The 26,240-nt window shown below is 44.1% G+C and overlaps 2 protein-coding genes and 1 pseudogene across 2 annotated transcripts; all 3 read left to right on the top strand.

Moving 5' to 3' along the window:
* The first annotated feature begins 1,390 nt into the window (after positions 1 to 1,390).
* Positions 1,391 to 7,008, top strand: LOC117443449 (E3 ubiquitin-protein ligase TRIM39-like). The gene is made up of 2 exons (XM_034079434.2): positions 1,391 to 1,452; positions 3,971 to 7,008. Exons 1-2 carry the CDS (start codon positions 1,450 to 1,452, stop codon positions 5,636 to 5,638), a joined length of 1,671 nt encoding a protein of 556 aa, XP_033935325.2. The 5' UTR covers positions 1,391 to 1,449; the 3' UTR covers positions 5,639 to 7,008.
* Positions 7,009 to 9,348: 2,340 nt separating this feature from the next.
* On the top strand, positions 9,349 to 20,723 carry LOC117443448 (E3 ubiquitin-protein ligase TRIM39-like). The gene is made up of 2 exons (XM_034079433.2): positions 9,349 to 9,473; positions 17,231 to 20,723. The coding sequence occupies exon 2, from the start codon at positions 17,240 to 17,242 to the stop codon at positions 18,911 to 18,913; it is 1,674 nt and encodes a 557-aa protein (XP_033935324.1). The 5' UTR covers positions 9,349 to 9,473; positions 17,231 to 17,239; the 3' UTR covers positions 18,914 to 20,723.
* Positions 19,067 to 26,083, top strand: LOC139433555 (E3 ubiquitin-protein ligase TRIM39-like; annotated as a pseudogene).
* The last annotated feature ends 157 nt before the right edge of the window (positions 26,084 to 26,240 follow it).

Here is a 26,240-nt window from a genome sequence, read left to right as displayed (position 1 = left end):
TGGAGAGGGGACTCGAGAGGGGACTTGAGAGGAGACTCGAGAGGGGACTCGAGAGGGGACCTGAGAAGGAACTTGAGAGGGGACTCGAGAGGGGACCTGAGAAGGAACTTGAGAGGGGACTCGAGAGGAGACTCGAGAGGGGACTTGAGAAGGGACTTGGAAAGGGACTCGAGAGGGGAATTGTGTCGGTCGGTACGCCGACGGGGAGCTGGAGTCGGCCGGAACGCCGACAGGACACGGGGAGCTGGAGTCGGCCGGAACGCCGACAGGACACGGGGAGCTGGCGTCGGCCGGAACGCCGACAGGACACGGGGAGCTGGAGTCGGCCGGAACGCCGACAGGACACGGGGAGCTGGCGTCGGCCGGTACGTCGACATGACACGGGGGTCTGGTGTCAACTGGGGAGCCAGTACTGGAGCCAGAAACATGGCAGCAGGGGCCGAAACTGGGGCCAGAACCAAGGCAGCTGGGGCCGAAACTGGGGCCGGAACCATGGCTGCTGGGGCCAGAACTGGGGCTGGAACCATGGCTGCTGGGGCATGGGCTGGAATCCTGGCCCTGCGTCTCCTAGAGGCCTTTTGGAGACTCCGTGGACCTCCAACAGGACAGTAGTTGGATCCCAGGAAAGGCTTGAGAAAAGTTTCCAGGACTACTGGTAAAAAGTTGTAGCCACTCAGGCAACAAACTCCTGAGCCACGGCTTGCGAGCAACCTCCTGATGTGCTTCCTTCAAAGCAGCCACTCTACCCTCGTCTAGATGAGGCGTCATACCAGGTATACAAAATGTACTCCAGAGAGTAACCAAGACGTTCCGCCTGCAGAATCAAAAAATCGGAATCTGCTGAGTCCAAAGCTGGTCGGTCCATTCTGTCAGGATTATGGAAATTGTGGAAAAGGTAGGACCCAAATGCAGACTACAAAATGGGTAAAGGTCTATAAACAAAAGCAAGCTTTATTACAAAAGACGATGACAAAAAACATGACATGAAACACAACGAAAGCACAAGGAAAAAACATTACCGAAAGACTGACCGTGACTGACATGGAGGGAGACAGGAAAAACAAACAATGAACCGACATGGAGCACAGGGGAAGACAAGACTAAATACAAAGAAGGGTAATCACAGGACAAGACACAGCTGGGCAGGGGGGGGCAGAAACACAAGGGCAACAGGTGAACACAATCAGACAATCAGACACAGGAGGGCAAACACAGAGACAGGAATCAACAGATAAGACCGGGGGTGAACACTTTTCAAAATAAAAACAGGAAACCAGAGACAGACCAAACACAACACAGACCGTGACAGTTCTTTCAGTTATCGAGCAATTGAACAGCTAGCTGATAACAAAGCATGCGGCTCTGACCGAATCACTGCAGAGCACCTTAAACTGGCAAGCCCGAAGGTTGCAGTTCTTCTTGCCATTTGTTTTACCGGCCTCATGACTCATGGTATGTTGCCAGACTCCATGTTGACGGTTACCTTGGTCCCTGTCATTAAGGACAAAGCGGGCAAGGTAGGGAGCTTGGATAACTATAGACCAATTGCTCTGGCCAGTGTGTTATCCAAAGTCCTGGAAAGAATTTTGTTGGATAGACTATGTTCTTATTTATGTACCTCAGATAACCAGTTTGGCTTCAAGGCTAAGCATGGTACTGAGCTATGCATCTATGCTTTGAAGGAAATGGTAGAAACATATAGAAGACAGAATTCCACTGTTCTGATTGGTTTCATTGATGCCTCGAAGGCTTTTGACCGAGTTAACCATCATAAACTGTTTTTAAAATTGAGACAAAGAGGTGTGCCCAACAGTATAATTAGGATCCTGGCTTATTGGTATGCCAACCAGAGCATGCGGATCAAATGGGGGAATGCAGTCTCGGCGCCATGTGGTGTTGGTAATGGAGTCTGCCAGGGGGGGCTCCTCTCACCGAGCCTTTTTAATATCTATATGAATGATCTATCAGATGATTTAAGTGTCTGTAAAACAGGGTGTGTGATTGGTCATGTGATTGTAAACCATCTTATGTATGCCGATGATCTGGCAATTGTTTCTCCTAGCAGTGCTGGTTTTCAACAGTTGCTAAATGTTTGTTCTGATTACGGAGTCAAATTTGACGTTAAATACAATGCTAAGAAGAGCGCTGTAATGATCTGTAGAGCAACAGGGGATAAGAACCTTTGTTTTCCAACATTCTATCTGTCAGGACAGGTGCTGTCTGTTTGCTGTAACACGAAGTATCTGGGACACATCATCACAGATGAAATGGCTGATGATGATGACATGTATAGACAGCGGCGTGTCTTATATATACAAGCCAACATGTTGGCTAGAAAATTCTCTTGGTGTTCAGATGAGGTTAAGGTGAACCTCTTTAGAGCGTATTGCACTCCTCTCTATACTGCCCCCTTGTGGGTCAAGTATAAGAAGGCGAGCCTCCGGAAGCTCCAGGTTGCATATAATGACTGTTTGCGTATACTGCTTAGAAAACCAAGGTGGTGCAGTGCAAGTGAAATGTTCTGTAATGCACGAGTCAACACGTTCCATGCTCTTTTGAGAGGTCTGATACAAATTCATCTGTCGATTGAATGTTTCTCATAACTCTGTCATTCAAATCCGTGTCTCAGTGCTGTACGATACCAGTCACCTCTGTGGAAACATTGGTATGGCTGCCTTTTTTTAGTTTGTATTTGAGTGTTGTATGTTTTGTAATAATGGACCAAGAGTCTCTTTAAATAAAGATGATGATGATGATGATGATGATGATGATGATGATGATGATGATGATGATGATGATGATGATGATGATGATGATGATGAGTTCTTGCGAAACACATGAAGTCTTTCAAAGACAGCGAAGTTGTGAAAGAAGCATTCCTGGAGGCTGCCGACGCGCTTTTTGGGGACAGTACAAATAACAGTAGCATTTCAACATATGTGGCAGCACTGTTCAATGTTTCTTGAAAACATTACCCACTATAGTGACGTGTGAATAAACTCCAACTCTGTATCAACAACACTGTTGTGTAGCTTCAGTTAAATACTTGTATGTGTAGATTAGAAAGAGGTAAGATAAAGGATCTGCAGTATTTTATGGAGTATTAAATCGTACAAAGGTCAGTTTTATACAAGTAGAAGTGTGTATTCACCTGGTAGTAGACTGTCAGTAATGGCTATGCCTCTCTATTTGGACTGGTAGCTCTCGGCAGACTGGCAGCTTTAAAAGTATCCCTCGGTTCAAAAAAGGTTGGGCACCCCTGGACTAGACCATGGGTCGGCAACAGGCGGCCCACGTGGGCCATTGTTGGCCCGCCAGCAATAATATTTGAAAAGTTTTGGCTCATCGGACATTTATGAGAGAAAATCCCTAATGTCCGAGTGCAAGTGAATGTAGCACAAGACGCGAGCCTTGTAACCCCTCCCCCGGACCTGGCGCGAGCATGGAAATGTGATTTTCATTTGAACGGGACGGCGCAAAACGAGAAGCATTCCGTCTACAATGACCGAGAAGAGACTGTCAGCATCGATTCAAAACGCACTAAAGCTTTGGATCTTAAGAAGTTTGTGAGCAGGGGCGGACTGACCAACTGTAGAATCTGTAGAATCACAGACGGCCGGAACCGCAGCAAGGCTCCCCCCCCCCCCGTTGACAATCCACTAGCTGGGCCGCCATTTAGTGGTTCCGAAAAAAAGGGCCAAACTTACTTGCCGACCCCTGGACCAGACAAAACAATGAATACCAATATTTGTGAACCATTTTCTTTTGCACACAGAAAGGCCCTTTATGTCCATAGCCTACAGGAATTAAGCTTTAATCAAATTAACATGGAGCCTTGTCGTACTACTTCAACAACAGCCAAGCAGAGTCTGAATATATCACAGTATTTAGTTTTGTTTTAACCTGTCATACTTTTTCAGGAAACAGATAAACAAAAGATATGTAATTACATTTTCCTTTTTGTCCTCAGAGTGAAGACATGTCTGCTGCCAGCTGTCTGCTGACTGAAGATCAGTTTCTGTGCTCCATCTGTCTGGATGTGTTCACTGATCCAGTCAGCACACCATGTGGACACAACTTCTGTAAAGCCTGCATCTCTGAACACTGGGATGTTGATGTCCAGTGTCAGTGTCCTAACTGTAAAGAGGTTTTCGACAGAAGACCTGAACTACGCGTCAACACGTTCATCTCTGAGATGGCTGCTCAGTTCAGACAGTCAGCTCAACAGAAAGCCAGCAGCAGCAGCTCAGAGCAACACGTTGTTAAACCAGTGGAAGTTCCCTGTGACGTCTGCACTGGAACCAGACTGAAGGCCCTGAAGTCCTGCCTGGTGTGTCTGGAGTCCTACTGTGAGACTCACCTGGAGCCTCACCTGACAAGAGCAGGCCTGAAGAAACATCAGCTGATCGACCCTGTGGAGAACCTGGAAGACAGGATGTGTGTGAAGCACGATAAACAGCTGGAGCTGTTCTGTAAGACTGACCAGGTGTGTGTCTGCATGCTCTGCACTGTTTCAGAGCACAAGACACATGACGTCGTTCCTCTGAAAGAAGGATATGAAGGAAAGAAGGCTGAGCTGGGGAAGACAGACGCTAAAATTCAGCAGATGATCCAGAAGAGACGACTGAAGATCCAGGAGATGAATCGCTCAGTGGAGCTCAGTAAGGAAGGAGCAGACAGAGAGATAGCAGATGGTGTTCAGGTCTTCACCGCTCTGAAGGAGTCTGTTGAGAGAAGCCAGGCCGAGCTCATGGACACCATCAAAGAGAAGCAGAGAGAGACAGAGGAACAGGCTGAAGGCTTCATCAAAGAGCTGGAACAGGAAGTCTCTGAGCTGAAGAAGAGAAGCTCTGAGGTGGAGCAGCTCTCACGCTCTGAAGACCAGCTCCACTTCCTCCAAAGCTTCACGTCCCTGAGCGCTGCTCCCCCCACCAAGAACTGGACAGAAGTCAGGGTCCGTCCACCTTCATATGAGAGGACTGTGAGGAGAGCATTGATTAAAGTGCAGGAGACACTCAGTCAGCTGTTTGGTGAGGTGGAGCTGAAGAGGGTCCAGCAGTACGAGGTGGAGCTGACTCTTGATCCTGATACAGCACATCCCGAACTCATCCTGTCTGCTGATGGAAAACAAGTTAAATTTAGTGGGAGGACCAATGTCCAAGACAATCCAGAGAGATTTGATGCTTCTCCCTCTGTCTTAGCAAAGCAGAGTTTCTCTTCAGGCAGATTTTATTACGAGGTTCAGGTTAAAGGGAAGACTGACTGGACTCTAGGAGTGGCCAGAGAGTCGATCAACAGGAAGGGAAAGATCACACTGACCCCTGGGAATGGTTTCTGGACCATATGTTTGAGCGATGCCAACAAGTTCTACGCTTGCGCTGACCCTGAAATCCGTCTCTCTCTGAAGTCTCAGCCTCAGAAGGTGGGGGTGTTTGTGGATTATGAGGAGGGTCTGGTCTCCTTTCATGATGTTCGTTCTGCAGCTCTGATCTACTCCTTCACTGGCTGCTGCTTCAAAGAGAAACTCTACCCATGCTTCAGTACTAGGAGAAATGTCTTATTCCGGTTTGGGTGCATCTTAGGGAATATAAAGGTTGACCCTCTGATCATCACTCCTGTCGATCACAGAGTAAAATAAATGTGGATTTTCCACAGAGGGATTCGTTATGATTTAATATAATACATGTGTATATGTGTATATATATATATATATATATATATATATATACTGGTGATGTACAGGGTTTTCATTGATCTCTCAGATGCTTCTTTTCTTTCTGTTAAAATGTCTTTGATGTTTCACATATGTCCTACTACTTTAAAGGCTCCATGTCACGGCCATTTCTACTGATCATAGTTCCAGTGTTGAGGTCGTCTAGAATAGATTCACATTGTTCAATGTTCCAAACTCACATTGGTTTCAGCGTCTCTGATAGTCTGTGTATTCACTCTCTGTCCTACACGGCTTGTTGGAGCTCCTGCCCCCCCCCCCCCCTCCCTGTGAGCCCACTGTGCTCTGATTGGTCAGCTCGCCCACTCTGTTCTGATGAGTCCACCACCGTTACAGCGGAACATCAGTGATTATGTGTTACCATGGCGTTTGTTAGCAACCAGGAAGTGAGACCAGTGATGACAAACAGATGAGAATGCTGCGTGGGGTCTGGGGGCCGTGTTGAGGGGACGTTGCGCGGCTCGCTGCTGCGAGGAGCGGACAGTGTGAGCTGGGTTCATTTCCTGGTTGCTGCGTGGGGTCTGCGAGACAGCGAGACATCGCGAATCGACGCCGGAAGGGGGGGGGGGGTCGCTGAGGGGGCTGCAGCACCCCCGTCTTCGAGGCTCCACTAGCACCCCCCCAGCGCGGTCACTGAGAGAGTGTTTGTGTGTGAGGAGCTCCACGGATTGGGTCCATTTGGGTATGGGCACATCACTATACCCAGGAAGTAAACAATGGAAAAAGAGAAGTGTCCAACGAGGCGTTCTGGGGCAGCAGTCAGGTCTTCTCTGTGTTAGAGTTGTACTCGCTACAGGGTGTACTTTGAGGGGTTGTGACTCTGCAGACCGGTCACATGCAGAAACACCTTCATAACAAGGGGACAGGTCAGAACCAGAGAAGCACGACATGGGACCTTTAAAGCCCTGTTTTATTGGGGTGAAATGTTTGAAAGCGAAGGGTTGATAATTATACAAATTAAGATCATCAAAAGATGTCTTTGGCTTGATAATTATTGTAAAAATTATAATTCTGTTTCATTTCCACAGTCGATTGATAGTGTTATTCAATGACCTGCTTTGTTTATTGTGTTGAGTTGTAATTATAAGGCTATAGTGTGTAAATGTGTGTTTGACAGTTTGTGTTGGCCTCAGGAAGAATAGCCATTGCTCATGCTACTGCTGATGGGGATCATAATGACGTAAATGATGATAAAGTAAAATAAGTGCACTATGAACATGAATAAATGATTCAGCATGCTTCTCCTGTTTCCTGTAAATGCACAAATAAAGGTTAAGTAAGACAAATTAAAGTGTGTTTTTTTTCTGATCAAGATATAGATATCAGAACAACTGAAACCACACATACTGTTGAATAATGATTTCTGTTATCAAGATTATACTGGACACTTTTCAAGGTGCTTCATTGTTTTTTCCTTTTATCATTTTGGTATATTGTAGCGCCTCATTTTGGGGAGACGTGCACATATTCGGCCAGTGCACGGAAAAACTGAAACTTTGACTTTAATCAAATATATTATGTCAACACATTTCACATAACTGTATTAGGTCAGTTGTTAAACAATAATATTAAGTTGAACCTAATATTTTTGTCTCAGTTTTTCAGTGTAACCGTCAATCCAGCCGAACTTAATGACTTTTATATGCCATTACTTGATTATACCTTTAATAATGTTAACTAAATACATTTATTGTAACGGTAGCTAATTCGTTTCTTATCATCTTTGCAGGAGCCAAAATGCTTTTTCAGCCATTGTTGATTATTTCTGTTTTCATCATTTGTTTACACCACACACCGTTGTAATGGTCACATGTGTGGTTTAAGGTATTTAGTCCAGCTGTTGTGTGATGGACAAAGAGGGGGATTTGGTTCCTTCTGTTCACTTTATGGTCTCGCTGTTATCGTTTGTTCTCTTTTCTGATTAAATCAGATGGAACAAGACCTTCAGTACGGACTGCTCATTGGGAGTCGGGATCAAAATCATATCCAGCCTCTAAACCAAATTCAGTTAATAGGAACTTGTTTCTACGATCTTATTGGTACTATCTTGCAAAGCCATACTTATTATTGCATTTGGTTGCTTATGCAATTTCCTTGTTTTAAAATATGATGGTATTTCTTGATACCTAACAATGTATTAAACAATCTGAGCTTTGAGTGCCAGTGAGTACATGCACATTAAACCAGTGCTCCCAGATTGCACAGAGAAAGTGATTTGTGAGGACGCCCTCCAGTGGAGTTTAAGGCCCCGTCCACACGGAGACGATTTCAGTTGTATCTGCTAAAGTTCTTTATCGTATATGATATGTTTTATAATGATTGATCATGAAAGTGTTCTCAAAGCTGGTGAAGGTGCAGCTAGTCTGAAGTACTTTGTAGACTGCATGGTAGCTGGTGAAGGTGCAGCTAGTCTGAAGTACTTTGTAGACTGCAGGGTAGCTGGTGAAGGTGCAGCTAGTCTGAAGTACTTTGTAGACTGCAGGGTAGCTGGTGAAGGTGCAGCTAGTCTGAAGTACTTTGTAGACTGCAGGGTAGCTGGTGAAGGTGCAGCTAGTCTGAAGTACTTTGTAGACTGCAGGGTAGCTGGTGAAGGTGCAGCTAGTCTGAAGTACTTTGTAGACTGCAGGGTAGCTGGTGGAGGTGCAGCTAGTCTGAAGTACTTTGTAGACTGCAGGGTAGCTGGTGGATTTACTCCAGGTGGAACTAAAGTCTGATTCAACACTTGATTATATTTCACATCTGAAAAGTAACTGAAGGTATAAATACATGTAGTGGAGTTTGTTATTTTATTTTGAACAAACACATCGCACAATATCATCCACACCATCGGAGGCCAAGCAACTCTTCAGCTGTCAGTAATATAAAGGAAAGAAAACGAGTTAGAAATGTCTGTTTAAAGCGTCGAGTGGCTAGAAAGAAAAACAAGGAAGGAAGCCACGACACCAAGAATACAAACATACTTATAGCAGTATATTTTTGGTGTACAATACGAGAGGTGGGAAGTAGCTAAGTAGATTTACTCTGTACTTAAGTACACTTTAAAGGTACTTGTACTTTACTTGAGTATTTCCATGTTATGTTACTTTGTACTTTTACTCCACTACAGTGCAGAGATAATGTATTTAATACCTTTAGTTACTACACATATCTGGATGAATGATGTGAAATATGATGAATAGGAACATGACATAAGTATAAATAAATAAATAATAAATTAATGAATGAATAAAAACAGGAATACAATTATTAAATAATAAATAATAGAGCAAATAAATACAGGAAGATATAAATACGAGGACAATTCATTAATAAATGCATAATTAAATATGGGAATAATAAAATAAAATAAAAGTTGAAAATATATGTTTGGAGTTTATTCAGCAATGAGTACTTTTACTACAAAGTACATTTTCCTAATTGTACTGAAATACTTTAACTTCAGTTCTTGATGCAGTACTTTAACTTGAACCTGAGTATTTTTAGATTGTGGTATTAGTACTTTTACTCAAGTAAACAATCTGAATACTTTTTCCAGCCCTGCCCACAGAGGACTTTGAATGTTTTACTGATATTTTACTGATTTTTGATTTCCCCCCAGAGAGGAATGCTGCAATGTGGCACTTCCTGTATGAAAGTATTTCTTATCAGAGCAGAGCTGCCATCGAGACAAGCCTCTCTATTTCTCCCTAAAGGAACATCAAACTACTCCTGAACACCACAGCAGGATCTCGGCCAAACCCCGGTGAGTACAGAGACGAGACCACCGACTGAATATCTGCTCAACATTTAGTTTCAGCTAGAATCCAGAGAACAGCGACTCCAGATGAACTCGTGCTAAAGCTAGCAGGCCTGCTCACATGCTTTCTGTCAGAGCTCCTGCAGCTTGTCTTTGCACGGCAGCACAGCTGAGGATATTTACTGCGTTTCAACAACCAGTATTTGCTCTCAACTTCAGACAGGAAGTTCCTCTCTTTAACTGAGGTTTGCTGTGGGGGGTTCCTGGTTTTAGCTTCCATATTTTCTTCTGAGTATGCGTTTGACTCTCTGCTGTCTCCCTCTCTCTGATTTTCCTTTCCTTCCTCTCTGTTAGGAACGTGACACAGCAGGGCCGGACTGGGACAATAAGTCAGGCCGGGAATTATACACCCAGCCAGGCCACTACCAGTTTTTTGTGCCATTTTGCTGGATTTATTTGTCAATTTTTACAGTGTTGCTGCCCATAGTGATAGCGCTCTAAATCTACTACCCCAAAATAAACATATGGACATGGGTTACTATTTAAAAAAAATTGCAAATCTATTTAGGAACCTATGTGAACATATTTTAAGTGGGGGTAGACCTCAAATCCTATAGGGGGGTCCGGGGGCATGCTCCCCCAGTAAGATTTTTTTTTTAATGTTGGACTTAAATGCATCAATCTGGTGCATTTTGAGGGGGAAATAAAGAGACTACACCTAGGGTGGGCGATATTGAAAAATATGTTATCACGATATTTTCAAGCAGTATCACGATAGACGATATATATCACGATATTTTTTCATGTCGGTTATTATGGTTATTTTTCAAGTTACTTAACAGAACAAGCACCTACAAGGTAACAGAAACTAAAACTAAAAGGAGTAACAGACCAACATAGCATTTCAAGCTGGTTTTATTTCAGAAATGAATCCCTGAATGAACAAGTGAGCAGTGAACATCAATAAACATGAAAAGGAGGGTAAAACACAACTAAGTAAAACATAAAACATCAATGAGGAAAAGTCAGTGCCAAACAATTAAAATGTAAACTTTAGAGTAGACTTGAAGTGTAATAAAATACTTAAGCATAACTGAAGGGAAAAACATAAAACGCCACCGCGTCAGTTATGTCTTTCCACCGTTTGCTAGTCTTTTCATCAGGAGCCCCTTGATGAAATGCCTGCCCTATGGTAGTTTGTTTTGGTGCAGTCGCTGCGGTAGATTGTGCATTCACATGCGGGGGACCTTGCACTCAGTCTCTGCATGCTCTTTCTGGTGCTTGCGTTTGAGGTGGTCTCGTAAACCCGACGTGTTGCCATCTGTCGCTTTGAAATTTCCTTTTTTGCACATTTTGCAAATTACATTTGTTTGCTCCGTGTCTGTTGTGTTATATCCAAAATATTTCCATACCACAGACGTAGAGTTCTTTTTGGGGACTAAATCTAATTCTTCTACATCAGAATCTGACTCTCCGTCCATTATTGCTGTGTGTGCAGACTGCCAACAGAGTCTTTTCCCTCGCTGCAAAGAAAGGGGGCGGGGACTTTGGGAGCGTGTCAAACAACTCGGACTGAACGAAAGCAGAGGTGCGCTGACATTGTGAAATCGATCGGGCTTGATATATGGTGAAATTAAAATCAGTAGGTGAGGCTGGGGGAGCGGGAGGGGAAGAGGCTCTCCGTCCGCTGTCATAGCCCCCTGCGCCGCGCACGGAGAGCCTCTCCCCCTCCCGCTATTTTTTGTTTCAAATTATTTTTATTTATTTATTTTTTATCACGATAGGACGATATCTCTGAAAAAGCATATCGTGGAGACCTAATATCGTCACGACGATATATATCGTCATATCGCCCACCCCTAACTACACCCATATGAAACATAACTTTATACATTTAAATAATCATAGAATCATAAGAACATGGCCATAACCAATAACATCCCATATCCAATATGAAAAAACATTGAAACTTATTTATTTGTTTTTGGTTCATTTATAGTTGTGAGTGTGTCTGGGCTCCTGAATCAGCCTCACCCGTCTCCCTCCTCTCCCCCTGCTCCTCTTTGAGGCAGCAGCAAAGACTAGTTTTAGCTCTCAACAAGTTTTAATTGTTTATCTTACCTTTTTTCACCTAGTTAACGTTTTTGTTAATTATTATTCATGCATATTTTACTAATCACTCCCCCCTCAAATGGAAATATGTGTTTACATAAATGGTGACCAAACCGTTTGAGACCCACAGAGTAAACACTAAACTAAACACTCAGAGTCCTTTACCTCACCTGATCTGTAGTTATCAGTCTCTCAGTCTGACAGGAGAGGACTCTCCTCCACCTTGTTGTTGAAACAGCTCCTTATATCCGTTAGCGCAGCTAGCACCAGATGCTAACAACAACAACAATACACGTAACCGGTGCAAGCGGTTTATCTCACTCGCTCGCGCCACACATAACACACACCCTCCCGAGCTTGAATGACACACAGAGACCAATCGAGTATGATCTGTATGAAAGTGGCCATGTCGGCAGGCCACATCATGTAGACAGCCAGTCACCCTCTGTGAGTCAGACCCACATTTGCGCAGCGTTGCGTCCACAATACATACGTATACAAAAAAAAATCCTCAGGCCAGCAGGCCACTTAACAGGCCAGGCCATCGGGAAACCTCCCGGTGCTCCCGATGGCCAGTCCGGGCCTGTGACACAGACACTTGGACTCAAATGAACGACTCAAAAATAAGTTTGCGGTTCAAAAAGGTCTTTACTTAGATACAGACAAGGTACAAACAAAAAATCACTCCTGAGAGTCAAAACGTAGAAAAGCAAACTTCGAACATGGGAACTAAATAAACTTGACGATGAAAACTTGCTTCAAAAGTCTCTTGGTATGAAAAGCTGGCTCTCTTGATGGCACAAGATGAACTGGCACAGGACAAAGAAAGACGAGGACTATATATACAAGAGGTAATGGGACACAGGTGCCAACAATAAAGGGAGGGGCTGACAGTTATGCCCCTTTCACACCAACGCGGTTCCAGGGCCGGTTCGGAGCTAGAGCCTGCAAAGCACCGTTTTTTCCTGTTCACACCGCAGCGGAGCCGGCTCTCAGCTCCGGAATCCGGTTCGTTTCAAGCACCAAAAAATTGTCGGCCTAGAAGCAAGAACCGCATCCGTCACGCTTACGTCGGAGGGGTGCGAGATGAACCTGAGCCAACAGTTTATGGAGAGTACGGCAAATAACAGTTGTAACAAGCAGTCGCGCTGAGCAAAGCGACTGGAACGCAAACACACTTTATAAAGTCAGGCAACGCTAACCAGGCTGCGTGTGATTCTGTTTATTTGTACTTTACTTTGACCATCCGTTCGCTGTCATTGGAGAGCAGGCAGACGTTTTGTATTATAGCAGCTATCGGATGGAACAACCCAGTCTCACGGCATTTCGTGTTATAGTCACGACATGTAATCTATTGATTCGTGTTCACCATCAAGATTTTCCACTTTTTTTCGTGTCACACAGAAACGATTTTAAAAGCAATGTATTTCTATTGGTAATGTGTTTCGTGCCTGCACCACGTCTTTCTGTCCGGTCGGGTCGAGGAAGACCGGAAGCTGTGCTCATAAAAACATGTTCTTACTCAATATCAAGCCATGATTATCGTTTTTATTTTAAACCGTATAATATCAGACTTCTTTTGCCGTCTGCAAGGAAAAGAAATGGAGCTCAGAGCCTCTGAATACTGAAATCTGTATTTTTGAAATCTTTTTTTCCTTCTATTTTGTTATTGTTTTCTAAATAACACACTGTTATTTACTCAACAATTACACACACTTATCCTTGTTTTTATTTATTCGTTTAGTTCCATAATCTCTGGCTTTTTAGCCGCTCCTCAGGAACTGAATTTCAAAATAAAGTCACCGGAAACAGACGTAGGCCAATAAGGGACATTTCGAGCATCATTGCGATACACAGCCACTAACCCACTGAACTGATTACCCAAGATCCTCAGCTAGAAGCTCGGGGATTGGATTTTTTAGCCGCAATGCACGTTGGGATATGGTGTATATGCGATATGAAATCCGTAAGAAAAAAAATAGAAAAAAAATACCTTATTCCGAGTGTTCTTGCTTTTCTCTTTGAAAGTCATCACATAACGGCATTGTAATACACGGTTCGGCTGCATTACATATTACACACTGCCGTAGTTCTCTATTGATAGAGCCCTGATGAGAAGACTTCTAGACAAACGGGGAGAACTGCCACGGAAACTGAAAACGTGACGTGGATCATAAATATATCAGCAACTAAACAACATCTTCAAGTTCTCTTCACACTGGCTGACTTTTATATTTGATCCAATTCGTAGATAGGCTGTATTTACACCATGACGGTGCACAGCTGATAGAAAAGGACTTGTAGTTTTTAAAGATATTACTGATTTTCTTTCAATATAAGAATAAGCAGCTACCGATGGCTGCCAGCTAGCGGCTAACGGCTAGCTGCTAACAGCTATCGAGATCCATCGGTTGACATCCGACTGTTAACCCCTTTTTTTGTGGTGCCGGAGAGGAGGTTCGACCTAGTCTGGTTGGCCTCGTGTGGATCCTCTCACAATTTCGCCCACCTTTTCTTTTTTTTTTACCGTGGACCCTTTTGAGCTTTTCCCTGGTGCCTGAGAGGAGGTTCGACCATGTCTGATCGGTCTAGTGTAGACCCTCTCGCCTTTTCACCACCTCGACGGCAGCTTAGGACGTCGCCCATGCCTTCATCGGCCCGTGGGTGGCGCGCTTCGGGACCCTGCCTGGCCTCTCCTCTTAACGTGGCTCACGGTTCGCCTCGATGGCGTCTTCGGACGGTGCCCCGTCTGACCCCGTCTGGCCTCTCCCCTGTCCACGGCTCCTTCCTCCCGGGGATGCTGCTCCTGCCCCCCAGGGACACGGCTCCTTCCTCCCGAGGACTTCGTGCCTGCCGCCGCTGTGCCCTCGCAGTGCTCCTTCCTGCTGGGGACCACCGGGTTATTCACGCCCGTCGCGGCCCAGCTTTCTCCGACTGGCGGGTGAGTTCTTCGTTCGCCACGAGGCCTACTGCGGCCCCCTTACGACGGCCCTTTCCAGCCCGCGCCCTCGTTAGGGCCCCTACCCTCTCCTGCGGCCCCCTTCCAACAGCCCGTTCCATGGCCCGGCCCTCACCTGCAACCCCGCCCTCCTCGGCCCCTGTGGTGCTTCCTCCCAGACGCCAGGATTGTCTCCATGGTTGAATTCTGGGGGGGCTTGTGTGGTGATCACTAATTTACTCTATGTACATAATTCACTCATGGAACTACGGGTTGGGGCTATTGTTTCCGCACAGACATATGTGTTGCCAACTATATATATTGTGTGCCCTCCTGGTCTCTTTCTCTTGTCGTCCCAGGCTGCAACCCGACAAAAGCAAAATGTCTGCTGCTCATTAAAGCCAGCTTTGTACCTCCATTGCACCGCCTCCGACTCCCTATCTCTCGGCACTACACACACACCAATTATTTCGCATTTGAATACTTTAAATATTTTTCTATTAATATTTTCTATGGGGAAATTAGCATATTTCTTCAATAACTTCCAGGTCATGTGACCTAATCACTTCAAAATCAGATATAGATCAAATAACTACACTGGCTGAATAGGACACACCTCTTTTTATTGCATTGTAATAAAATGGGTGTAATATTTTTATGGGAAAATGCGTGTGAATTCTGTAAACTGTGAACATTTGTTGCTGAAAATGCTGAAAAAGCTGAATATTTTATGAATGGTCTCGAGCTGCTTTTAGTTACAGAAACGTAAAGTAAGTGTGTTGCTGAACTTAGCGGAGAAATGAAGAAAGGTGAAATGATTTGAATCAAAATGGTTACAGCCAGGGGCGGACTGGCCATCGGGAATACCGGGAGTTTCCCCGGTGGGCCGGTGCTGTGTGTGGGCCGGAGGGCCAACAAAAAAAAAGAAGTTTCTAAAAAAAATAAAAAATTAAATCTTTTTTTTTTGCCTAAATCCTACCGGCCCACATTTGTAAGTGTTCCGGCCCAGCCCCGTGGGGTGTGGCCAGGGTTGGGTTGTAACGGAATACATGTAACGGCGTTACGTAATCAGAATACAAAAATCAAGTAACTGTATTCAGCTCGTGTTACATTTGAAAAACGAGTAATCTGATTACAGTTACTTTCGTAAACCTGAAGTGAATACATTTTGGATTACTTATTGGAATTATTGGTGGAAAGATTTCCTCACAACATGTAATATTCATTACTAAAGGTACAGCCTTGTCTGGTTTCTTGCTCAAGGGCACCACGGCAGGGCAGGAGGTGAACTGGGACCTCTCCAAGTAGAAGTCCACACTCCAAATAGGTCTGGTCGGGGACTTGAACCGGCGACCCTACGGCTCACAGTCAAGCCCCTACTGACTGCCATAGATTTAGTCCCTAATTTTGCTCTCAAAATGGATCAGATTGATGCATTTAACTTCGATATTTAAAAAAAATCTTCCCGGGGGAGCTTGCCCCCGGACCCCCCTAGAGGAGGTGAGGTACACCACCTGCCCACACCCCCTGTTAAATTGTCTCACCCACATTGAGGATGCTTCGTACGTCGCCCATGTTTTATTCCATGTGTCAAGTCAGGCAAATTGGGTCAAAATGTTATTGCATCAATGATCTGTTAACATTAAAATCACTAAATATATGCCATAACTATTTTTGCTCTAGGCAACTCAAGGGTTCAGGTTATGTGATTACTATATGAATAATTGTCCAAAATAACATTAAAGGCATAGGGTTTTTTGTTAAGTAACATACTTTCGTCGCCGGCCGGCCGATACATGCCGCGCATTAAGTGGGCCTGTCTGTCAATTAATCCCCGGGCCACTTTTTCCCCCCAGTCCGCCCCTGGTTACAGCTCAAATGCATTGCAATTACTTTTAAGGCATTTTAATTGAATTGTGTTGCTTTATTTTATTTTTCAACGTAAGAGAGGTTTTCCATCGTTTTTCATGAACAATAATGTCCAAGGAGTGTAGGGTTTGGGAGTTATGGCAGGTTGAAGAAAAAGGTTGAAGGCAAATTTCAAGCTCTCCTCCACTCTAGCTGTGACATCACGCACCCTAGCCCTTAACGAGCTGTGCCATAGAGTGGTGCCGTGACGAGTCCTAAAATCCGGAAGTGAGTTGGCCTTTTACCACTACCGATTCCCTCGTCTCAGTCAATGGGACTTCTCCATAGGATTTTGGAAACTTGCTCGAAATGCAAAAATTATGAATTAAACTAGCAATAACAGTAGTTTGAAAACAACATAATAGTCGCTAGCTATGGTTAGCCAACCTAACCAAAGTCTTAAGTTTAGTTCAGGTAGTTTCCTGTTTAATGCTACAATACCCCCCGTTTTCACGTCACTGCTTAGTGTGAATGTTTTTGGCAGTCAGGGATTACGAGGCGTTGTCTTGAATCCTAAATCCTGCCCTGTTTGTCCAGAACACTTGACTAGAGTCACTAGACCATTAGTTATAGCATATTAAAACAATGAATATCAATATTTGTGAACCATTTTCTTTTGCACACAGAAAGGCACTTTATGTCCATAGCCTACATGAATTAAGCTTTGATCGAATTAACATGGAGCCTTGTCGTACTACTTCAACAATAGCCAAGCACTGGCTGAATATATCAGTCATGTGTTTTGTTTTAACCTGTCATACTTCTTCAGGAAACAGATAATCAAATATTTCCCTTTTGTCCTCAGAGTGAAGACATGTATGCTGCCAGCTGTTTGCTGACTGAACATCAGTTTCTGTGCTCCATCTGTCTGGATGTGTTCACTGATCCAGTCAGCACACCATGTGGACACAACTTCTGTAAAGCCTGCATCTCTCAACACTGGGACACTAAAGTCCCCTATCAGTGTCCCAACTGTAAAAAGTTATTCCACACAAGACCTGAACTGCTGGTCAACACTTTCATCTCTGAGATGGCTGCTCAGTTCAGACGGTCAGCTCAACAGAAAGCCAGCAGCAGCATCTCAGAGCAACGCGTTGTCAAACCAGGAGAAGTTCCCTGTGACGTCTGCACTGGAACCAGACTGAAGGCCCTGAAGTCCTGCCTGGTGTGTCTGCAGTCCTACTGTGAGACTCACCTGGAGCCTCACCTGACAAGAGCAGGCCTGAAGAAACATCAGCTGATCGACCCTGTGGAGAACCTGGAAAGCAGGGTGTGTGTGAAGCACGATAAACTGCTGGAGCTGTTCTGTAAGACCGACCAGGCGTGTGTCTGCATGCTCTACTTTGTTTCAGACCACAAGACACATGACGTTGTTCCTCTGAAAGAAGGATATGAAGGAAAGAAGGCTGAGCTGGGGAAGACAGAGGCTGAAACTCAGCAGATGATCCAGAAGAGACGACTGAAGATCCAGGAGATGAATCGCTCAGTGGAGCTCAGTAAGGAAGGAGCAGACAGAGAGATAGCAGATGGTGTTCAGGTCTTCACCGCTCTGAAGGAGTCTGTTGAGAGAAGCCAGGCCGAGCTCATCGACACCATCAAAGAGAAGCAGAGAGAGACAGAGGAACAGGCTGAAGGCTTCATCAAAGAGCTGGAACAGGAAGTCTCTGAGCTGAAGAAGAGGAGATCTGAGGTGGAGCAGCTCTCACGCTATGAAGACCAGCTCCACCTCCTCCAAAGCTTCACGTCCCTGAACGCTGCTCCACCCACCAAGAACTGGACAGAAGTCAGGGTCCGTCCACCTTCATATACGGGGACTGTGGGGAGAGTATTGATTAAAGTGCAGGAGACACTCAGTCAGCTGCTCGCTGAGGTGGAGCTGAAGAGGGTCCAGCAGTACGAGGTGGAGCTGACTCTTGATCCTGATACAGCACATCCCGAACTCATCCTGTCTGCTGATGGAAAACAAGTTAAACATAGTGGAGAGCGAAAAGTAAAGAAAGAAAAAAAAATGCCTCTTAAAGGCAATCGGCAGAGCTTTAATGTTTGTAAATCTGTGTTAGCAAAGCAGAGTTTCTCTTCACGAAGATTTTACTACGAGGTTCAGGTTAAACGTGGGACTGACTGCAATCTAGGTGTGGCCAGAGAGTCAATCAAGAGGAAGGGAATGATCACACTGACCCCTGGGAATGGTTTCTGGACCATAGGTTTGAGGGCTGGCAACAAGTTCTACGCTTGCGCTGACCCTGAAATCCGTCTCTCTCTGAAGTCTCAGCCTCAGAAGGTGGGGGTCTTTGTGGATTTTGAGGAGGGTCTGGTCTCCTTTTATGATGTTGATGCTGCAGCTCTGATCTACTCCTTCACTGGCTGCTGCTTCAAAGAGAAACTCTACCCATGCTTCAGTATTCCAGAAAATCTCGTTGGCCTGTTCTCCTTATCTAATATAAATATTAACCCTCTGATCATCACTCCTGTCGATCATACGGAGTAAAAAAAATGTGGATTTTCCACAGAGGGATTCATTATGATTTAATATAATACATATATATATATTAATGCTGTCAAAATGATCGCATTAACGGCGGTAATTAATTTTTTGAATTAATTGCTTTAATATATTTAACGCATTTAACGCATGTGCAGAATGGCCCGCCCCATACGTCCCACCAGTGGCAGTGCCAGGGTATGGCTGGGGTAGGCTTACCTTACCATACCAAGAAATGGCTTATCCCCACCATAAAAGATGATGTTAAAGTAAGCAAAATAAAGTCTGCCAACTCACGCGGCGTAAATTGCACAGACAGCAGTTAGTAAGATTGATTTCAGCAGCCACTTGTCTGGAAATACCGAAGACTAGAAACGGTTTGGAAAACTTTTGTCACGTAGTGATCGTCTTCTCAATAGATCATCTTTGATAATGTCTTCTGGCCAATCAGAATCAAGATAACGGCGTGGTGTTGTTGCAGGAAGTCCCGATACATCGATACAACATTAGGTGTTGATAGAAATCAACACGTAATGAATTAAGACCCCACGGTTTGATGATTGATAGGTGTGTGGGCTGTCTTTCATTTTGACACAAAAATGTTATAATAAACATACATACTGTATGTTAAATGGATATATCCGCCTTCTTTCATTTATCTTTCCATTCCCACAACAATATACATAAATAAATGGCATATTTTGGACATAGTTCGAATGGTGATTAATCATGATTAATTAATTTTTAAGCTGTGATTAATCTGATTAAAAATTTTAATCGTTTGACAGCCCTAATATATATATATATATATATATATATATATATATTGTTGAGATCTCCATATCAGGTTGAATAATTAAAACGAAAGTTAGTTATAATCAAATATAATCAATTATATTCTTGTATAACCCACAACGAAAATGCTTCATATTTTAGGTTTTTCTATATTTACAGTATAAACAAAACACAAGTGGTTTGTTAAATTTAGTGTGAGGCCTATAATGGTTTATGGGTGTCACTGATAAGGGAGAAGGCAGTTTCTTCCCTCTCTCCCTCACAGCAGTACATAGGGATGGGGAGGGGGGCTCCTGACGTAAGGAGAAAAAGACAGAGGCCCCAAAAAGGTGGTTATGTCAAAGCCGAGAATAATATTTTTCAGTCCTGCAGAGTAGAGGTCATGACCTTTTGTGTGTCTTATGAGATAGCCATAGAATATGTCTGGTCATGTCCAGTCCTGTACATCAGAGGCCACGTCCAGTTTCCACAAATATGGGTATGAAGGAGGTGTCTTTAGGTTTTTATATCCTGTTGTTGAGCATAAAGACACTGGCGGAGAGGGAGAAAGAGAGAGAGAGGGGGGGGCTTCCCCTGGTATACTCTCTCCCGGTAAAAGCTCTGTCCCTCAGAGCTGGGTTTTTGCTCTCTGTAAGGTTCTCTCAGACTTGGTAACTATTGCTTAAATCTCTGTGTATTGAATGCTGAGGGAATGGTTTAGATGAAAGTTTTGAATGGAATTCTTAAACCAATCATTCTTTAAATGTGTTGGAATTCTTAAGCCTACCATTCATAAATGTGTCGGGATTTTAGAACTAATTAGAGAACCTTCGCCACCACGAGGAAATTATTTTTGGATTTTGTCGGAAGACTTTAATGGGTGAACTATGAATTAAGGTTTTAGATTAAATAACCCCAGCATGATATGTTTAGTATGATTATAATGTTGTAAAGAGAGAAGGTAAAAACCCTGTATAAGTTTGGACCTATTTTTCTTCAAATAAACTGATCCCACCTTTTGGACTGGGACAACTTAAAGACACCTGTGCTCTCCTCTCCTGCTTCAAAGGTAAGACTGCACCCTGCCACACTCACACTTAGGTAGGGCCACACCTCATTACTGATATCAAAATCCTTCAGGATCGCTTCAACACATTTAAGAGAGTCGTCTGAATTGAAACAGCAGTTCATTGAACCTGGTTCTTCAGGAGTCAGTAGAGGTGAGATCTTGCTGACGTTGGTGGATCTGAGCCAAGCAGTAAACTTACATAGACTCAATAACTTCGGTCAGGTCAGTTAGTAGGTCTGAGTCATTTCCCGGAATAAATTATCAGCTCCTCCCGACTCTTACAATATATATATTATATATATATATATATATATATACTGGTACAGGGACGTGCACAGACATTTGGAGGGGCTATTGCTCTAAACTGAAAAAGGGCCTCCCCCCGAAAAAACCCACAAGACCTTTTGAAAATTGTAACTTTTTAATGTGAAAGAACCCAAACAATTATTACACTAAATTGAACAGCAATTCACATCTCATAACAAAATAAGCGAAGGCGACTACTTGCATTCGGTAACTTGATTTTAAAAATGAAAACCAGGGACATTTTTGTTTTGCGGTCCATATCTCATTAAAATATCTAATGTTAGTAACTATTAAAGACAACATGGGGACAATTCTGTTCTAATGTAGTTTGACCATTGTAACTGCTGTACAGTCCTACAATGAAGTGGGACATTGAACTGTTCACCCGTGAGAGGGCGATCAAGAGAAGAGAGCGAGCGGCCCCGTTGAGGGAGTTTACAGATGAGAAGATACAGAAAGACAGAAGCACAATAACAACAAGTAGGCTATATGTAGGTGTTTTTTGTAAATAACCGACGGTATCAAGTCCCCTGGGTTGTCCCTTATACCCTAAAGCCCCTGTCACACTGTCCCGAAGTTGACACCCGATGGACACACGCATATTGAATTGTGAATTTCGCACGAAGATGGCCCCGAACCACACACGAAGGCAACATTTACATTACATTTAAGACATACAACTGCAACAAAAGTAACACAAACAATTATGTTAAAGTACTATTATACTGTACTGATATTTTCAGACTTTGTTCTTTACTTTATCCGTATTTATATGTAGAATATATTACGTTTTCTCCCTCATGTTGTTGTTTCCATAGCAACAACAACTTCCTGTCAACTCGCCTTCAAAATAATATATTATATCCTTTTCAGTTTCACAGAACACAAATTGGGTTATTTACATCATATGTTTACATGATTTTGTTGTGCAATAAAACAACCCGATGGACACACGATAAAGGAAATGTTCAAATTCGGCTGTGATCGTAGCAACATCGGGCCGTTCGTGAGGCATCTAAGCATCGTATGACCGCTGGTGGAGTTTCTCAGGCTCCGGCAGCAACTTCGTGAGCGGCAACTTCGTAAGGCACTCGTGAGGGCATCTTGTCAAGTCGTGTCAACTTCGTGTTATCATCGGTGCATTCGCCCTCACTCTGATCAGGGCGAATGCCCGATGGCACCGATGATAACACGATGCCCTCACGATGGCCTTACGAAGGGCAACATGGACACACGAATTCAACACGAAAATGAACCTTCTCAAGGTCCTTCGGCTATTTGTTGGCATGCCAAAGATTTTGCCACCGCTCACATTTAGTGTTTAATTACAAATCCTGTGGATGATACAGCCATTCATTGTCTTTACAGTTATACAGCTTGAAGTCAAAGGGCAACGCTACTCTTAAATGTACTTCCCATTAACTTATGATCATATCTGTACATTTAAAGCATTGGTTTGAATAGAGTTGTGTTGTATAAAGTCGTCACTTGGCATCACTATCACACTGGACAGAATCGCAGCAGGTCTGTAAACAGGAGCAAGCGGCCCCCTTGAAGATAATTTGAATGTGGGTAGCTACGAGTGCCATCTTGCGAGGTTTGGGTGTAACTGGGGCAGATGAGGTGCGTGTCAGCAGCAACGGTAAAAGCATCGTAGTTAACCGAAAGAAGTTTGAATGCGTTTGTTCACTGCAATAATACCAGGTTCCGGTGCCCATCCCATTTCGGTGCAAGAAATAGTTGCGTCTTCCTCGTCAGATTCCATCGTCATCAGGTGCCGACACTCACGCTAAGCCTCTACTTGGTGGTAGAAGTACAATATTCTAGTTATACTTGTGTGTTTCTCTGACCGCACACATACACTAAACCTGCTCCATGGCTGTATTACTGTGCTGTTGTGTTGATATTAATAAGTTAAGGAAATCAACCGCTACCAAGAATCGTGTGTGTTCTTACCGACACCCCAAAGTGTAAGTCACTCCGAGTGAAACCTTCCCCCATACAGTCCTACCTGAATCCCTATTCAATAGGACTCCTTGAAAACAATTCCTTTTTCCAAATAACTGAATTGGTTTTCTTTTGTTCTTTCCGTCATTTTCATTGGGACGGGTGGCGGAGTGGTCTGTGCATCTGGGGAACTCCAGTTCGAAACCCGCTCCCGCCCCACTGCGTCAGGCCGTTGTGTCCTTGGGCAAGACACTTCACCCGGATTTGCTCCTGTGGGTAATGTCCACAGTACATGTATAATACCAATGTGTACTTGTAAAAGCGCCTCGATGACTTGGCGTGAAGATGGACGGTGTGGCGCAGTGCGCTGTGCACTGATCATCAGATTAAGGGGTGAAACCCGCCGCCGCTGCGTCTGTAAAGCCGGTGTGTCCTTGGGCAAGACACTTCACCTGAACTTGCTCCTGTGGGTATTGTCCACAGTGACCATTGCATGTATAAAACATATGTGTGTAATGTGTATCTGTAAAGCGCTTTGAGCACTGGAAAAGCGCTATAATAAATGCAAGGAATTATTATTAATTATTGAGCTGAAGTAAACATACCACTGATTGGCTAAGAGTGAGTTTGGGCTTTTAGGGAGGAGCCAAAGCACACCACTGCAAAGGAAAGGGGTACGCTGAATGTACGACCCAAGACAAAACGAGAGCATAATGCGAAACAGAATGCAGCACAATAATCTTTTTATGTCGATTATCTTGTATTGTCAGGAGCACTTATCGTGTGTCAGAAATGTGCACAATCCTCTACTCTGTGGTTTAAGATGGAATGACTTAATAATTACAATTCAAGCCTTACCTCTGCAAGAACTCCAGGGTAGCTCCCAGTTTTGATCGCTAACAAACATCAGCATCAGCATCAGGGCGTCGACAACATTCAGGACACTTCCACTGATGATGGTCTGGTCCTCTGCTATCATGTAGTGTCCAGCTGTCAGGGGAGAACTCCCTTAAGGTGCACAAAGGAAAAAGTCACAAAAAAATTATAAAATCCCCAAAATATTCGGTGCAGATTGTTTATATATTGTTTTTACTGGTGATCACATGGCCAATTGTATTTTAGGAATGATCATCTCCTGCAGCTTTCTTTTCTTTCTTAAGTGTTTCCTAATGTGACACCATCAAATAGAAGCAGAGAGAGACAGAGGAACAGGCTGAAGGCTTCATCAAAGAGCTGGAACAGGAAGTCTCTGAGCTGAAGAAGAGAAGCTCTGAGGTGGAGCAGCTCTCACGCTCTGAAGACCAGCTCCACCTCCTCCAAAGCTTCACGTCCCTGAACGCTGCTCTATTCACTCATGACTCAACAGACGGCGATATGTTCCTAGCTAACTATGAGTATGAAGTTAGGACCGCTGTGGATAAACTGTTTGCTGAGGTGGAGCTGAAGAGGGTCCAGCAGTACGAGGTGGATGTGACTCTTGATCCTGATACAGCACATCCTAACCTCATCCTGACTGATGATGGAAAACTAGTTAAACATAGTGAGAATGTATGAGACGATCCAGACACATTTAATAAGTGTGCTAATGTCTTAGCAAAGCAGAGTTTCTCTTCAGGACGATTTTACTACGAGGTTCAGGTTAAAGGAAGACTGACTGGACTCTAGGAGTGGCCAGAGAGTCGATCGACAGGAAGGGAGATATCACAGCGAGCTCTGAGAAAGGTTTCTGGATGGTACGGTTGAGGAAGCAGAGCAGGGGTTGCACTGCTGAACCTTCACTCAATCTCTCTCGGTTGTGTTATTGTGAGAAGGTGGTCCTGCAGTCCGTCTCTCTCTGAAGTCTCAGCCCAAGAAGGTGGGGGTGTTTGTGGATTATGAGGAGGGTCTGGTCTCCTTTCATGATGTTGACTCCTTATCTTTCTTACAGTGCAGACGCTTTTCTGCTTGCTCCTGCCTCTGCTTACTTTTTATGCTGATTTTCCTATTCTTATTCTGTGAACACTTCGAGCAGCGGCTCCTGGATATTAACTTATCACTGGGACAGTTCATCTTGTAAATAGACGGAGGGTTTCAGCCATATTTCAACATTTTTACGACGTCCTCAGTCTTACAGTAGCGTGGCATAGCAACAGCTAAAGCCTGGTTAGGCTACTGCATGCTATTTAGCTTAAGCTAGTTGGTAGCAAAATGCCTCCGTTCTCTAAAGATGACTTCCACAAACTTCTACAGAAGATGGCCGTGTTGGAAATGAAAATGCAACGGTTGGAAGTTAACGTGGAAGTGAATGGACTATGTTGTGGGAATGACACCACTTTACCAGTGTTGCAAAATAATGAAAAAGGGTATGCTAACTCACAGCTAGTTAGCAGCTACAAGGATTCCAAGGAACAGGAGGGCTGTGTACCGGGTAATAAATCTACAAGTGGTAGTCCTCCCTGGAACTCTCTGGGTGCAAAGCCTAAGAGTAAATCATTTCCGCTCTGAAATCTGTGATGCGACCAGCTGGCCTGCATTGTTATCATCACCCAGGAAGAGCGCCTCTTCTATTCCTACTAGGAAACAGCCGTAGACAGCTGCTAAAGGGAGAACTACAAAAGATCCTCCTAAACCACCAAGTGTGCCAATCCAGAACAGATACGCTCCGCTGACCGAGAGCTGGAGATCTCTTTCTGATGACCTGGATAACCCGTCCTCTTCACACAGCAGGGTAAGGACCAATAGCTACTCCAAAAGTAAAAGGCTAGAGGGAGAGCTAACGACTGGGCCTGAAACTCTGATTGTGGGTGACTCTGCTGTAAGAGATTGTAAAGGTCTGTGTAATAAGAACAACACCAAAGTACTCTGTTTTCCTAAGGATACGGTCTCGACTTGGCTGAGAAGATCCTGCATAGTGGGGCTGAACATCCGACTGTGAAGAATGTGGTACTGCACATTGGAACAATGATGTTGTGAAACAAGAGTCAGAAGTGCTGAAAAAGACTTTAATGTCTGTTGGAAACTGTCAGCTCTCTAAATGCAGATGTGTTCATCAGTGGCCCTTCTACCCGCCAGGCAGAAGAGGAGTGGAGAGATTCAGCTGATTGTTGCACTGAACACGTGGCTTCAACTGCCTGTCCTGACCATTCTGTCCATTTTATTGACCATTTTAATTTTTTCTGGGACCGCAGACATCTATTCAACTGCCTGCGTCAACAATCTGTTCCCTCTGCCAAGGACAAGCGGCAAAAGGAATCCAAA

This window comes from Pseudochaenichthys georgianus, unplaced genomic scaffold (assembly GCF_902827115.2).
Source record: "Pseudochaenichthys georgianus unplaced genomic scaffold, fPseGeo1.2 scaffold_615_arrow_ctg1, whole genome shotgun sequence".
In the NCBI taxonomy this organism is placed as follows: Eukaryota; Metazoa; Chordata; class Actinopteri; order Perciformes; family Channichthyidae; genus Pseudochaenichthys; species Pseudochaenichthys georgianus.
This window is presented reverse-complemented; position numbering and strand designations above follow the sequence as displayed.

What these genes read in the sequence shown, in the direction of transcription:
- LOC117443448 (XM_034079433.2), top strand. Translation starts at nt 17,240, where the DNA reads ATGTATGCTGCCAGCTGTTTGCTGACTGAACATCAGTTTCTGTGCTCC.